Source organism: Akebia trifoliata, chromosome 2 (genome assembly GCF_017979445.1).
Source record: "Akebia trifoliata isolate Shusen 1 chromosome 2, ASM1797944v1, whole genome shotgun sequence".
Classification (NCBI taxonomy): Eukaryota; Viridiplantae; Streptophyta; class Magnoliopsida; order Ranunculales; family Lardizabalaceae; genus Akebia; species Akebia trifoliata.
This window is the reverse complement of record NC_141376.1, coordinates 19,567,679-19,584,043: the sequence shown is the minus strand read 5'-3', so window position 1 is coordinate 19,584,043 and position 16,365 is coordinate 19,567,679. Positions and strand designations below refer to the sequence as shown.

The following is a 16,365-nucleotide window of genomic DNA, read 5'->3' as shown; positions in this document are numbered from 1 at the left end:
CTGTTTCTAACAAATGATTTTCCAATAAGACCCTGAGAGACGAAATTTTCATTTCAACTGGCAAGACTACTTCCATGCCATACACTAAGGAGTAGGGAGTAGCTCCAGTAGAGGATCGAATTGAAGTTCGATATGTCCATAGCGTGAATGATAATTTTTCTGACCAATCTCGATGTGATTGACACATTTTCCTGATGATAGTCTTGAGACTCTTACTAACTGCTTCAACCGTTCCATTGATCTGAGGACGGTAGGGGGATGATTTGTGCTTCCGGATCTTCAACTTTAAACATAGAGTAATGATTTATGCTTTGAAGTACGACCCATTATCAGAGATCAGTTCAAAAGGTACTCCCATATTGACTGATAATATGTGATTTGAAACTCAAGATGTAGTAAGGATAGTGTTGATGCATTTTATAACATCTTCTTTGATTCCATAGATATAGACGAGTATCTATTCCGTGTTGAACAAACCCAAGCTTGCACCTAACACATCCTCATCGGATCACACGAACACTACAAAATATAAGGTATTTAGAGGCGGTTTTAAACTGCCTCCAATTTCGACTAAACCGCCTCCAATATATTTAAGGGCGGTTTAGTCAAACCGCCCACTATAGTGGCGTCGCTGATTCCTTTTAGTGGCCGACTAAGGGCGGTTTTAAAACCGCCTCTAAATAATGATTTAAGGGCGTTTTTTATATTTTTAGAGGCAGTTTTAAAACCGCCTCTAATAATAATAATTTAATGGCGGTTTAAAAACTGCCTCTAAAGAATATGATTTAAGGGCGATTCTTATATTTTAGAGGCTATTTGAAAACCGCCTCTAATAATAATAATTTAAGGGCAGTTTTAAAACCGCCTCTAAATATTGTTATTTAAGGGCGGCTTTTATATTTTAGAGGCAATTTGAAAACCGCCCCTAATAACAAATTAGTTTTAAAAAAAAACATTAGAGGCAATTCAAAACCGCCTCTAATGTTGTAAAAAAAAATAATAAAATATTCATTCCAAAATAAAACCCACAATTATATAAAGAAAAAGAACTGCTATTAACACTACAAATTTCACTTATTACTTGTTTATAAAAAAATACCACAACTTGTAAATGAATATTTTATCAAACATAAATTACAATATACCAAACATGCATCTACGAAATCGAAAAACAAATTACGCATTCATGAATATTTTCACTATAAAAAAAGAGACAACTCTATGAATTATAAACAAATGTGATATGTTTCTTGGATTTAGTGTGCACTTGAAGCCAATCATCTCTCATACTCCACCCCATCTCCATGCTCACTCTAGCAAAATAAAATGATAAAGTCATAAATCATGTGCAACCAAAACATACCTTAGAATATGTCGTTTGCAATTATCTCATGGATGGCATACAACATGAAGGGATTAAAATTAACCTTTTTCTGGATCTTTCTATCCATGGTATCCACGTCAACATAATAACCAGATTGATAAATCTGATCTCGTACCTATGAAAATATAATAGGAAAGAACATCGATATCAGTAGACTTCTGAATTGTACACATAATAAGAGTCAAAGAATATCAATTAGTATAACAATGAGACTAAGGAACTCTAGAGCATTAAATTGTTCATACTTATTGAAGCCACAACTACAATTAGCCTTTCTAAAGTTTTCAAATCATAAATTGATATTCATTACAAATAAATTATACAAGTTTAAAAAAATTATAAATAAAAGTAAACAGTTTACAGGCAAAACATGCACTGGAGGTCTTCTTACACCAGTCCAACTAGTGAATGTTATCAAGGAAAACTAATAAAGCTAAGAATACATTTTGGCTATCAATGTATGTATATATAGCCAAACTATTAAGTGACTCCTCTTAGTTGCAGTGCACATGGTTGAGATTTCTCAGACACAAGAGGGCCACTTTCCTCTATAGTTCTAGAAGTATTGCAAGCCTACACTCAACATATGCTAGGATGGCCCGGTATGTCATAACTGGTCTCTCCCTCTTAGTTTCATCTTCTGCCGAGTAAGACAAATAGAAACGAGAATGTTTATTTTCAATATCAATAAGAAAACACATCGAAAGGGCTATCGTAAAAAAGTGGACCAAATGATCTCCCATTGAAATAGTGATCCATGCCTCGAACACAATTGCAGTCAAGTTCACTAAACTTCATAGCATAATATTCTGAGATTACAAATATACCTAAAACAAAACTATAAATAGCAAGGATATGCAAGAGGAGAAAAAAATATACAAGAACTCACTTCAAGATAAACATTAGTGGCATACAAACATTAGTTTCTTTTGGAAATTTGTAATTGCAAAGAAGCGGATCTTTGGCATAATTTATAAACTTGATCAGCAACTTTTGAAAGTTCTTTCTTTTATAAGGGGGAGGGTGGGGTATGTCCATATTATGTTTAAATTTGGCATGAGAGCATGTTTATAAAATAACGCATATACATCAGGGCATTCAGTGACTTCACCCTGTAATAGGCTTGTAATATAGGTCAGAATATCTGAACAGGGGTAGTTTTAAACCTCTATTTGTTCAGAAATCATCAGAAACCATAGTAGCTTATGAATAAAAAATTATTGTACTAGTAAAAAAATATTTTTGATTTGAACTTGAAATTAGAAATAAGACACCATATCATATAAGTCCATGTGTGTGAATAATGCCTAACTGAACCCCACAAAATGCATTTATAATTTATAATTTATAATTACATATGTACATTATAAGACTATTATGTGAAGGTTCCCGTTTGGTAGTTGGGTTAAAGTCTCTGGATGTCGATACCATGACCTAGATTAAAAAACCAACTCCACTTGTTACTGAAAAGTAATCTCGCTTGCCTAGCAATAATAATAATAATAATGACTATCATGTGTAAAGTAAAATGTGTCTTTCCTACCTGCGCACACAAAATGCTTTATGTAAGTACCATAACCATAATCATGTGATTTGTATAAGTAGATTGATCAGATATGTACTTCAGCGTGAACATATGCTATTAAACTTTTCTATCAACTTTTTAATCCAAAGAAAATCCATATTTTGAAATAATAATAATGACTATCATGTGTAAAGTAAAATGTTTCATTCTTTAAAAGGTCATTGACTATCATGTGAAAAGTAAAATGTGTCTCTCCAATGTTTCCACAACATTATCTTTGAAGAATGAAACATAATCAGACAATGACCTTTTAAACATTGCAAAAGGCTCCCAGAGAGCAAGGGCTTACCTTCTAGATTTCCCTTGAGATAAACTAAAAGCAAAGTCTGGAACCTAATTAATAACCAAAGCAGAAAAAGAAACATCACATCAAGGTAAATAATAAAGGCTTATTGCAAAACCCATGAACAAACACATGAAAAAACTTATACAAGTGTGTGTGTGTGTGGGGGGGGCACATGATCCTGCACACAAACATATACATCAATTCACTTGCAAGACAAATGCACTGACACAAAGTATAAAACTGACAAAAAATTAGTCCAAAGAAGTTAAAAATGAATAGGAGATACAAGTGACTGAGAAACCTGAAACATAAATAAATTAGATGAAAAATGCAAAAATTAAAAAAAGGAACAATAAAAAAAAGAAAGAAAGAAGAAAAGAAACCACTCAAATTATGTTCAGAAAGGTGAACCCCATGTTGGTTCAATCACATTCCCCATGATTTGTGGGGCTTGCTTTAAAGGAAACAAGCTAGTCAACCATGATTAATATTGTAGGCAGGAGGGTGTTGATGTAGTGCATTTGGCATATCTGTTCTCTTTGAGACACTAATTTAATGACTATCCAATGTTATGGTCAGTTATGGATCTTCTAATCTACAATTTGATTTTTTTGCTAAAGGGTTTTTCATTCCCTCATATTTTGGTGTTCAATGTTAACCTCGCTAGCAATATCAAGCATGGTTGTAAAAATAGATCTATGAGAATGAAACGTTAGTTTTCAGCCAAACAACTGATACTATGATAATTATAAAAGATTTTTTCATAGGTATGAATATCATATTAAGAGATGGTTTGGTCATGGCAGTTTGGTGGAAAATTTAAAAACCCAAGAGGAAGATTTAAACGGATGGATCAAGGTAGTGAAAACAGATTTAAAGACACTTGAATTAACAAAATACATAGCTTTCGACATAATTGAATGGAGGAATAGGATCCATTTAGCCAATCCTAGGCATTTGGGATAAAGGCTTATGATCATGATGACATAGTGTCAACATTGCCATACTCAATTTCTGGACTCACTTTAACAGAGTACTTGTACCCAGAGAGTTGGGGGTTCGGATGGATAAAACTCCTAGATTCATACCAAAACCAAGCAACCTTAGCCGAACACATCTTGTTTCTACCATAAATGCTTTTGTATTCTTGTTGGTTTGATATCACGCAAGCTCTTGGGATCAATATAGGAGGAAGCTACTAGTGTCGTGTAGGAAGGAAACTAGAATATGCAAAGCAGTTACATTAACAGTAGCTGGGAGGGCAGCATATGGAAACAATACAAAAGCATCTACTTGTATAAATAAAATATAAGAGAAAAGAGAACAATGAATAAATAGAACAGTGCCTTCAAATTAAAGCAAGGCATAGAAAAATTGGTGATTACTACTCTTCAGTCTCAGAAAAGGATTGTACCAATTGAAGAGCATTGGAATGGGAGAATTTCGGTGGGAGCGTCATGAGTGGATGATCCCCACTCACCTTCAGCGACGCCATCCCCAAAGTATATCCTAAAGCTCTTGAAACAGGAACATCAACTGCATTGCCAATTTGATGGTATCTGCCCAAGACCAAACACCACTCCAAATATGATCATCGGCCTTTTCCATTAAATGAAGATAATTATTTGCATGTTTGTCAAATCCCATGAAGAAAGGTTGGCTAATTGAGCACTTTTATCATTTGGACTATTATGTAATTTCTAATCTTTTCAATTTATAGGGAGCAAATTTCAGGGACCTCCCTGGAGTAATTGTTGGACCTGATAATGTTGTTCAATTGGATCCAAAAATGGAGGGGTTGCTATTACCATCTGGAAAGCCATTGGTGCGAGATTTGGTGATATTTGACTTTTTAGTTTTGAATTTGGTGCACATGCCAACAATTTAGAAAATTATTATTTTCTACATAAATGAAAGAGAGGGAAAGCAAATACGAAAAACGAATGTGATGTAGTGAATAACCTGTAGTGTTGTGCATTAGAATTTCCTCTTTAATGCATAAAAAGCACTGATATCTATCTTGGTCCATAAAATGCACCATCCCCTTCATTTATCTGTACAATACAACTCCAAATAATTTCACAGGAAGTTGTTCTAGAGGAAGAGAGCGGGATAGGAAATATAGATTAAATTCCAAAAGAAAAATAATATGACTCAAAAAGGCATCCATTCTTGATGATAATTACATTTTAATAAATGCTAAAATACTTAACCCTAACAGCAATTTTATAATAAAGTGTCCATTTCTCCAATTTAGGGATCTTTTCTTTAACCAAAACAAAATTAACATCTGTAATTGCAGCAAGAATCACAACTCCTAAACATCATCACACTCCTAAATATATAATAACTCTCATATCTACCGCATCTCTAAGAGCAACAACTAGTGTTTTGTTTTTTGCTAATATTGTCAGTTCTTACTTCTAGTTACGAAGGCTCTGAATAATGAACCTTAACCTCGGGACATTCATCTCACCTTTACTATTACTTGTACCTGTGGTTGGGGATGACAAATCCTCTCCCAATGCCTTGCTTGCATGCCTGATAGTATTTTTCAGGCATTGGAAATACCTTGAGATGGTCTTGAAAGCTAACGTGGTGTAAGGTGTAGCAGTACTGAGACACGCTACAGTTTCAAAGGAGAACACTACCATTTGCATTTGTTGTTAGTAATGCTTGTACCTTCTGCAAACCTTTAGAGAGCACAGCAAGGGTGGACAGTCACCAAAACAGATTTGGAACCATGAAAATAAATTGAGATGCTACTATGATCCTCTATCTAGCTAAACATGAAATGCACAATACATGGATAAAAAATTGAAGCTTCAAACAATACTCTGCAGTTTATGACGAAGCGCTTGAGGAAATTGCTAATCTAATAGCACATATTATTGATAATAGAGTTTAGAATAGCCTTCATTAACAACAATATAAACATTCTAATATGGAAAAAAGAACAATACATTAAACATTGTGACCATATTAAGATACAGGGGATACTAGTGAATTCAATTTGGACTAGTGTGACAATTACTTTAGCTGTAGTGCTGGTTCAGCACTGAATTAAAGTTAGATAAGACTGGTTGTAGTGTCATGAGCCAGGCCACTTGATAATTGTAACAGTAATTTGGCAACACTTCATCAGTAGAGGATGACAACTATTTGGAGTTAGGATTTTGGATTTTGGCCGGGAAAAGTAACAAAAAGTAGTGGTGGATATCCTATTATCCAAAAATTCATTCCCCTTAGGTGGTCCAATTTACTTATGGATAAGTTTTTCTATGTTTTATACAAAAATAATTCAAAAAGGTGCAAGATTCCTTTTTGTGGAAATGTCTAAATGATTCTAAAGGAGGAATCAACAATACCATTTTTCAGTAACTTGAAAACTAGCTACTATTCAATGTTCCATAATTTATTCTTAGACCATTCATTCCCCAACTAATAAACACCCAACTTGTTTGCTTCACTGAGCAATAAGAAAAGTTATAAACATCTTTCACCCACACAATGTCATCAAAACCTCAAGAGGCTTGAATGATCTCCTGGCAAATGACAAACCACTCAAATTCCTTATGGATCATACTGAGGAATAACCTCGTTATATTAATTGAAAGAGTTATCTTATAGAAAACCTTGAAGTTGTGGTAGTGATTATAGTATGAAAAGATTCTAACTCATTTGCTATACAGACTGAAAAGAAAGCAGTGCTATCCTACAGTCATGCAACACCCAATTATTCATCTCTAGGCATAATTTTAACTCCTTCATACCTAGCTATGGTAGATGCCTTAATCAGTCCCACACTCACATTACTTTTACTACACAATTCCAACATTAGCTTCTTGTGTTTAATTTGCCTAGGATTCTCAATGTTCACGGTTATACACTTTTTTTTCTTAAATATTTTACCCAAATTGTTCAATAAACATTTAAGCAACATATTCATGTGTTAACACACCCTTTATTAATACTTCAGAAATACCAAAGACCAAAAATTTTGACAAATCTTGTTCTAGGATTTTTTATGTTTCATGTGAAACCAAATTGAAAAAAAAAAATTATAACGACGACTATAAATGAGACTGCCAATAAAAATGTACCTCAAGACTTTATCTTCTTAGCTATATTATTCAACTTCAACCTACGATGAGGATGCAAGGATAAAAATACCACCTTTAAAGCACTACATTTGGTTCAATAAAAAATAAACTTCTAAAATAGACATGAAAAACATAAACCAAAGCAAAGCAAAGCAAAAGCAAAGAAATCAAACCTTCTCCTTCCCGATAGAAACCTTAAAAAACATGTTTGTCGGTGCAGGAAGTTCAACTGAGATGATCTCTTCTCAATATTAAAATTTTGGAAAATGAAATTTAGTGTTCAAGGATCCGTTGCCACACCGTAATCAAAAGTACATCATTCTTTTATTAAAATCCTAGCTATAAAAATGAGAGATTAGGTTAGGTTTGAAACTAAAACAAAGATAAAATCAAAACTATATAAATTAGGATTTTGGTTTGAAATCAAACCAAAAATCGAATCAACACTATAGAAATTAGGGTTTCGATTTGAAATTCATTATCAAACCTAATAAAAGTTTCGATAACAAAAAAAAAAAAAAAAACCAAAACTTGATGAACCCTAGTACCAAAACAAACAAAGATTATATATAGAGAGAGAGAGAGAGATAGATAGAGACCAATAGTTAAAACGCACAGATCTGAAGAAATAATAAATAAATATCACTGTGTTAGATAGATAGGTCTACCACTAGAACAGATTGAGAGCTTGAAAAAAGAAAAAATGGAAAAAAGAAAAAAAAAAAAACCTGATGAAACTTCAGCTTGAACAGATCGAGAGAGGGCGCGATTTTGAGAGGGAGAGAGGGTAGATTGAAAAGAATCGCGCCAAAAGCCCCGTTGATCTGGATTTTGTGGCGTTTTTCCAATAAACGCCCTCACTGATCTGATTTGAGCGGCGTTTTTCGAAAAACGTCTCTGTTGGTCTGAAATTTGAGGCATTTTCCTTATAACCGCCGGTGTGTAAACGCCTCCAATCAGTCTCCGTTGAAGATATTCTTTGTTCTTCACGGCGTTTCTGACGAAATCGCCTCCAAAAACCCTTTCATTGCCTTATCTCGACGTTTCCACCAAACCGCCCAAAAAAAGAGCCTCTAAAAGTCCTAATTTTTGTAGTGGAACAAGTCTTTTGAAATTTCTGAGTAAATTCATTATCCCCTTGTGTTCCTCTAGGGATAGGAGGGTTTCTATTTGAATCTCTTTAGGAATTATTTTCTGTTCCGAGGTCAATAACCTTTGTTTTCTCGATTAAACGTTGAGCCTGACTCTTATCTTCTTGCTCAGGAAAGAAATCTATCCTTGAAGCTAGATTAGTAGTTAATTCGTTAATGCGCTCGAGGTATTCAGAAATTTCCTTTAGCCAATCAAATTCAAAAGGGGCGACAGACACCTCTATGACTCGACAAACTAACTCGACTCAACAGAAAAAGAGTAGACTCGATTTAAAGAAAATATGACATTGAAAAATTAGACTCGAGCTAACTCAAATAACTCATGAAAACTCAATACAACTACCCACAACGGGCTTGATTAGGACTGAGGACTGAGACATTGCTTACAAACAACAGGATTGAGGCACGATGATCTTCATGGAACAACTGTGCGATATTGAGGTCATTTCTGACTGTTGACTTGATATTGACGTTTACTCTAACTGATCGGATTTACAACCCTAGCTAGACGATGGACGATTGAGCTTAGATACAATGATAACCCTTAAACCTCTTTGAAGGTGAATTTAACCAATTTCAGTGTCACCCCCTTGATAACATTTTAAATGAACCCTGAGATTTTATTGAATTTTGTGCACCAATCCATTAAAAAATTCATCCATTCAATGATTATTCAGAAGAAAAATAATTATGTTGCACTCTTGAAAAATATTGGAAAATAATATTTTTATTTCATAAATCTGATTATTTTTTTGCAACATTTTTTTTGGTAGTTTTCCAAGGTCCATAAAAACTTTTCATGCAAAAATAGATCTTTTGCAAATTATTTTTTCTTCTTTTTCTTTTCTTTTGGAAAACATTTTCTTCTAGAAAATATTTTTTCTCTGAAAAATAGTTTTTTATTTGAAAAGTATCTTCTCTTGGAAAATATTTTTTGGAAAACGTTTTTTCTTAGAAAACATTTTTTTTAGAGAATAACACTTTTTTTGGAAAACACTTCTTTTGAAAAATATTTTTTCTGGAAAATACTTTCCCTTTGTAAACTATTTTTCTTCTTTGAAAATTTGATTTCTATTTCGATTTAAATGGCCCGGTCCATCAGGATTGTTAGATTGAGTTGGGCTGGGTCATTTGCAAGAGATGAATTTTTTATTGGGTCGGTGCACGCATTTTGATTTTCAAAAATAACATTTTTTATCCTTGAGGACAATCATACACTCTGATCTCATCATTCACATACATCCATTTCATCATTCACATGCATTCTGATCTCATCATTCACATATATTCATATCAATCACAAAGTCTCATAAGATTCCATTCAATGAACAACCCGGGAACACCCACGATAAGTTCGAGTCGTGACCTACTGGGAAGGTTTCTAGACTCTAAGCTTACTACGTGCAATGCATTTTTATTTGGCAACCCTTGCCCAAGCACACCTATATACCTTTCGATACGTGGTGACTTGGTTTGATATACCGTATAGGTGATAATCTAAAACCTCAATTCACTTCTCTGAAGTCAAAAACAGCAAGTTTGATCTCCAGTTGAGAGGTGGCGCACAATGCTGAGCAAGGGCCCACTTAAATACCTCTCGTCTAGAATAGACGTAGTCTATCCCCCTCGTACAGTAGGGTACAGCGGGGCAAGATCTGCTTAGGCACCGGTTTTGACCAAGAAGTGCAATTGATACACTTAGATTATCTTTTATACCTACGGGTACGAGTCAAGGGTTGTAGCTTTCATAAATGGTTTGGCATCCCACGAGGGGACCGACCACGTACTAGTACTACGTTGGCAATCGGGACATGTGACTGTGTGGCTCACAATAGGTCAAAGGCTCAGGTCGCTCCAGCCTGGGTGCATCAATATACCTCTCAGAATCACCTGATCAGACGGTATTGATGCCCCCAGTTTGATATACCCTAAGGTACGTGACTGGAGTTGTGGTTTTCATGAATGACGTCGCATCTCCGAAAAGACCGGGCCACGCACTAGTGCCACATTGGCTATATGGGACGTGTAAGTGGGTAAAACAGTAAACGTGCTTGTGGTGTGTGCAAAATAGGTGGGGTGTGCCCGGGGCCTTTTTCAAACACGTGGGCCCATGGGCCAGATTATGTCATCACATATGGATATCAAATGAATATTGAACAAGAAAATAATCCAAAACCCATCACATCGAAATTAAGATGAAATCAAACCCATCACAAATATATCTGTCAAGATCATGGCAAATCAATTAATGAGCATGGCATATAATAATTGATCAAACAAACATTGCAATAGGCATAACTTTTATAATTTTTAAGGTCCAATCAATGATCACTTTTGGGTGATCCAAAATAAATCAAGATTCCAATAGGTGTTACATTGATGATAGAATGACAATGGTTGAGATGAGCTCACTCTCAAGAACATTAATTGTGCCAACATTAGATAAATTCAGATTTTCTGTGAATTAAGAAAATACAATCTGAACTTGCATCGATGATATCTAAGGCTCCCGATAACGAAATCGAGTGAACTCAAGTTCTAAATTAATCTACTCGATGAGATCTACATTTTATTAATAGGTGTCCAGACTTAGTTCTCACCAGAATGTTCTGTAAAAACGTTTTAACGTTGCTGTCCCAACCTTCATTCAGAAATAATTCCAGATTTACAGATTGAACTTGCATTGATGATATCTAAGGCTTATGATAACGAAATTGAGTGAACTCAAGTTCTAAATTAATCTAATCGATGAGATCTACGTTTTATTAAGAGGTTCCCAGACTTAATTCTCACTAGAATGTTCTGTAAAAAAGTTTTAACGTTATTGTCCCAACTTTCATTCAGAAATAATTCCAGATTTACAGATTGAACTTGCATCGATGATATCTAAGGCTTCCGATAACGAAATTAAGTGAACTCAGATTCTAAATTAATCTACTCGACGAGATCTATGTTTTATTAAGAGGCTCCCAGACTTAATTTTCACTAGAATATTCTCTAAATATGTTTTAATATTTCTGTCAAACCTTCATCATTCCATCATTTTCATAGGTCAATTTGAATCTTTCATTATTTAGGGGTCATCAAAAAGTGATCCTTAATTGGAGAAAAACAAATGCAATACCCAAAATCATCTACAATCAAGATAAAAAATAAATAAACAGAAAAAATAAATAAAATAAATCCAACTAAATAATAAAAAAAACTAGGCCATTTTCGCAATGCTCCCATACTTGGGATTTTTCAAGTTTGATCCTCAATAGTCCCCAGTGGAGTCGCCACTGAAAACGCCCTCGATCCGCGGGGTGCGCGGATCCGCTTTTGACCCTTGAGGTTTGGGAGTCGCCACCTAGTTATTGTGGTCTAGGAACCAAACTGACCCTACAATGGATAAAAAAGAACTAATTTACTATAGAAATCTGAATCCGGGGATCATGTTACGGGGTTGGAAGGTGTTAGGCACCAACCCCGCCCGGCCAATGCCGGTCTCTATTTATCCCAAATAGATCTACATTGCTAATGATAAACCTAGATTAAAAAAAAATTTACCTTTGATCTGCAAAAGTGTTATTCCCTCAGATCTGGTTAGAATGGCTCTTTGTACCGTATTCCTTACTTCGTTCTATGTCCGGATCTGATTCCTGATCTCCGAGGTAAGGTATCTCCTTCTTGGATATGGGTGCTTCAAATTTGTTGTGGATTTTTGAGATATTTTTGAGAGGTTTTTGGGTGTTTTTTAGGCTAAAATCGGAGTAGGGGTGTTAGGGAAGGAGTTGGGGCTCCAAAATTAGGGTTTTGGGGAGGCTATGGAGGCTTCTTTACCTACTTTTCCTAGGATTTTTTCTTTGATCCGAAAATAGGGTGTGGAGGCTCCTATTTATAAAGTTTTTAGAAGCATTAGGGTTTGATTAGGGTTTCTTTTAGGGTTTCAATTAGGGTTTTGACTTAGTCTTTAGGGTTTTAGGGTTTTGACTTTAGTCTTATGAGATTGACTTGATTAGGGTTTTGATTTAGGGTTTTGACCTTGGTCTTATGAGATTGACTTGATTAGATTAGGGTTTTGATTTGGGGTTTTGACCTTACTCTTATGAGATTGACTCGATTAGTTTAGATTAGGGTTTTGATTTAGGGTTTTGACTTTAGTCTTATGAGATTGACTTTAATACTTGACTCTAGTCTTGCTTATTTTGACTTTGGTCTTATTTGATTGACTTTAATATCTTGACTTTAGTCTTGCTTGATTGATTTTAAATTTTTGGAGAACCCCTTTCTATTATATCTTTAATTCTTTGGACCCCCAAATGGAGGGGTCCTTAAAGAAATATCCCACGAACCCTCAACAATTTTGCCTAAGAGTCCAATTAATCGATTTTTTAGGTTCAACTTTTTAAATTAATTTCATTAATGTTTCACTTTAATTATTTAATGTTTTATTTATTAATTTCGAATTTTTTAATTATGAAAATTGTGAAATTACTGTTTTGCCCCCGGAGAGGACTTTTCAAGTTTCAAGTCGATTTTTAATGTTCTAGGATGTTTTAGAATCAGTTTTTCATAAGCAATTCAATGAGAATGTTGGTTTGTGTCATTTATGAAAATTTTTATGTGAAATTATTGTGAACTTTATGAGGGGCATTTTCGTAATTTTGTCAAATTCTGTTAAAATTGGTGAAATGATCTATTTGGTTCCGATTTGTTATTTTATGTGTTCGAGAGAGTTTTCCTAAGCGTAACGTAGGCTCTAGGGTTGTTTTGATGTCAGGGGTATTTTGGTAATTTGATCAATTTTTAGTGATTTTTATCGTAAAACTTCTTTTTGGTCTGCAAGATGATGATTTCTATGTTTCTGGAGTTGTGTTTTCCTAGCGTAGTGTGGTTTCTAAGGTTTTGTCAGTTCGAAATACCTCATCCGGATTTCTGAAACACATCTGGTAACAAAATAAAGCAACGAAATACACATCCATCATTGGGAATCCTTGCGATCGGGTTGACAAGTTGATTAATCAGGCGGATGCAAAAATGGGGTGTCTACACCCATATGTCCTTGGCAATTTACAAAAATAAGTAATTACTGCTAATATCGGGTTGCATAGAATATAGTAGCCAAGATAGAACAATAGCATTCTCTGCATCCCATCTGTTAAAGGTTGGATCTTCAGAATCAGGAATTGGTAAACTACCGGTCAAATATCCCATTTTGCCTTTTCCTTTAATGTATAATATGGTCAATTTAGACCAAGCAAGGAAATTATGGCCATCTAGCTTCACTGTAGTGATATGAAGATTAGGAGCAATACTTTGAGGATTACTCATACTCCCTTTACCATTCAAAGGCACATTCGAAGACTGACTAACCTCAGAAATTGTAAAAAAACTTTCAAAAATAACAACAAATACCTTGTGAGCACGAAATACACTCCACTAGATACCCGAAATTCATGTATACTTCACCTGATGGAGAAACACACTTATTATCCTCTTTAACAACACATGGAAAGCATTAAAATATAGAGAACAAGTCAATCCAGATAAGAAAATAACACAAGAGATCATATTTGCATAAAAAACACCATTTTCAGCAAAAAATAGAAAATGGGTCTAAAGAAAGGATCACCGAAGCTTCAATATCTGACCAATCGATCAACGGACACCACCATTAGATTCCTCATAAAAAAATGATCAAACTACTCAAGTCCAAACTCAAAAACAAGTAATCAAAATTAACAAATGGAAAGAAAATGACAGATCCTGAATTTTCGTTATTTTTGTTAATTTTTCACTAAAAACATCATAACTTTTTCAAAACAATTCCAAATCGCATGAAACTTATTCCAAAAATTCTCTAAAATCACCCTCTATTAGAAACAATTAGAAAAGATCAAAATATCCTACAAAAATAATGTCAGATGACATCAACGCGCCGATTGCTAACGTCATTAGACATAGCAAGTAAGAGAGTCTTCTTGTCTCTCTCCTTTTTCTTTAAATTTGTATCTAAGGTCCTTGTTGATCTTGAGCTTTGATACTAAGTAGATTTGCAAGTTTTAGGATTAAGATTTTTGTGGAGAAGAAGAAAAGAAATGAAGAGAGAGTTATTTTATTTTCTCTCACTCATATATATATTAACATCATAGGAGTATTACTAATAACAAAAGAACCCTTGGAAGATTGGAAATAACAAAGAAACCCTTATAAGAATTTCTACATCAACTTTATCATTTAAAATTTTAAGATGCATAAAACATCAAGATTAACACCAAGAAAATCAATATCTAATTGTTACCAAAGTATTGCTGAAAATCTAGGCAAAGATTAACACCAAGAAAATCAGTACCTAATTGTTATCAAAGTTATTGTTGAAAATCTAGGCAAAGATTAATACCAAGAAAATTATCTATCTAATAAAATCTAGTCAGGGGTCACTCGCATTCACTTAACGGGTTTCTTTTCGTCAAGTTATTGATTAGATCCATTATATCAATTCCCAATATACACAGATTACCAACTATCTTGAGATTCAAATGATGTAGGGTTTCATCCCTTTTGGATTTATTGGTCTACATCTTATATCCTTGAAACATACGAGCCATCAAATATTTTTAGAAGAGTGTTATTATATGACATATATGATAATTTTCAGGTTATAGGGAATGAAATGTTGGAAAAAAATCCAACCTTCAACTATGAGAAATCAATTGAAGAGAACAAACAAGAAAACAATAACCAAGAAATCTACCACACACACAAGCCGCACTGATTTCATTATGTTCAAAAGCCAAAAAGGAATTACAATGTTTCTCCCATAGAAAATTAGTAAAAAATACCCCTAACAAATTAGGGTTAGGAACCTACTAACAAAAAAAATATGGTTATTCGATGGTTTGAATAAGAACACTAAAATCTTAGAAACATAGACTTGAAGAGATTGGAGAGAAACAATTTTTAGAAGCCAAAGCTAACAACTAATATAACTAAAAACTATTTAACCAATACATGACAACACGAATCAATGATACCTCAGTAGAAAAACTTTGGATCATATTTGCTAAGGGCAACCAAATATGATTATCTTCAAAAAAAAGGTGTTATAATTTCATCATAAAAGCAAAAAAATTTACCACATTCCGGTGTCAAAAGCAATCTCCTTTCCGCATTCTGAAACACAACCGAATTGTCTCTCTATCCCTTTATTTTCCTAAAATATGTCCTAACCACATCATCCCATAATCATTTTGGGTCCAGAAACCCTAAGTTTGATTCATGGCACAAAATAATAATCACCTTCGATGTAAACTCTCCAATAGAAGAAATTGCAGCCAAAGAGATAGTCACGAACATATCATTCATCAAGAACAGTGGATAATCGAGGATAGAACATAGAAATACAACAAAATCTAGCGAGGCTTTGAACAAACTAGACCTCATGGCGAGTTTTGCAGTACGAACCGGACGTCTGAAACTCAACAAAATAGAAAAGAGATGCCATGCTTTCTCTCTCTCAATCTCACTAACAGTCCAATATTTAGAATCTGTGAGGTAAATTACCATGGTGTCTCTCTTAAATCGAATTCACTTCCATCGAAAATTAAAGATGGGCTGAGATCGAAATTCCTCCATGAAAATTAGAGGATTTTTAATCCAATTGGTATGATTTTGAGGTCCATAGAGAAAGATACCAATTTGAATTGGGAGCAAAAGGAGCAAATTAGGTTTTTTTGTCGACTGCAGAGTGTAGAATGAAAATTAGGTTTTTTCATAAATGTTGCAAAGAGATTTTCTAAGGACTTGGGAATGTATTTGTGCAATTTATAGAAAACTCAACTAGACTCGGGAGGTTTGTTTGTTTGTTTGAGATA

The 16,365-nt window shown here is 34.2% G+C and overlaps 2 protein-coding genes across 17 annotated transcripts in view; both read right to left on the bottom strand.

The window, feature by feature from the left end:
• The window catches only part of LOC147409876 (putative methionine--tRNA ligase), a 53,822-nt gene extending 37,457 nt beyond the window's left edge, over positions 1-16,365 (bottom strand). For all 11 annotated transcript variants that reach the window (XR_015175443.1, XM_086431971.1, XM_086431973.1 and 8 more), the window contains exon 1: positions 15,791-16,365. Coding sequence is in view for 9 of the 11 variants with exons in the window: in XM_086431971.1 (XP_086288097.1) it covers positions 15,791-16,057 (267 nt within the window). In the remaining 2 variants the exon portion in view is untranslated. The remainder of the gene's footprint in view (positions 1-15,790) is intronic.
• LOC147409877 (DNA (cytosine-5)-methyltransferase CMT2-like) lies at positions 1,051-8,453 on the bottom strand. Of its 6 annotated transcripts, XM_086431964.1 has the most exons (8): positions 8,087-8,453; positions 7,532-7,697; positions 7,359-7,399; positions 5,750-5,948; positions 4,670-4,814; positions 3,259-3,302; positions 1,428-1,499; positions 1,051-1,313 (listed from the first exon to the last, which is right to left on the bottom strand). In XM_086431964.1, the coding sequence occupies exons 4-8, from the start codon at positions 5,815-5,817 to the stop codon at positions 1,220-1,222; spliced, it is 423 nt and encodes a 140-aa protein (XP_086288090.1). In that variant the 5' UTR covers positions 5,818-5,948; positions 7,359-7,399; positions 7,532-7,697; positions 8,087-8,453; the 3' UTR covers positions 1,051-1,219. The 6 variants fall into 6 exon arrangements, 5 of the variants coding, with proteins under 5 accessions (XP_086288090.1, XP_086288089.1, XP_086288087.1 ...); XR_015175442.1 differs by lacking the exons at positions 7,359-7,399; positions 7,532-7,697 and adding an exon at positions 2,842-2,927; XM_086431963.1 differs by lacking the exon at positions 7,532-7,697.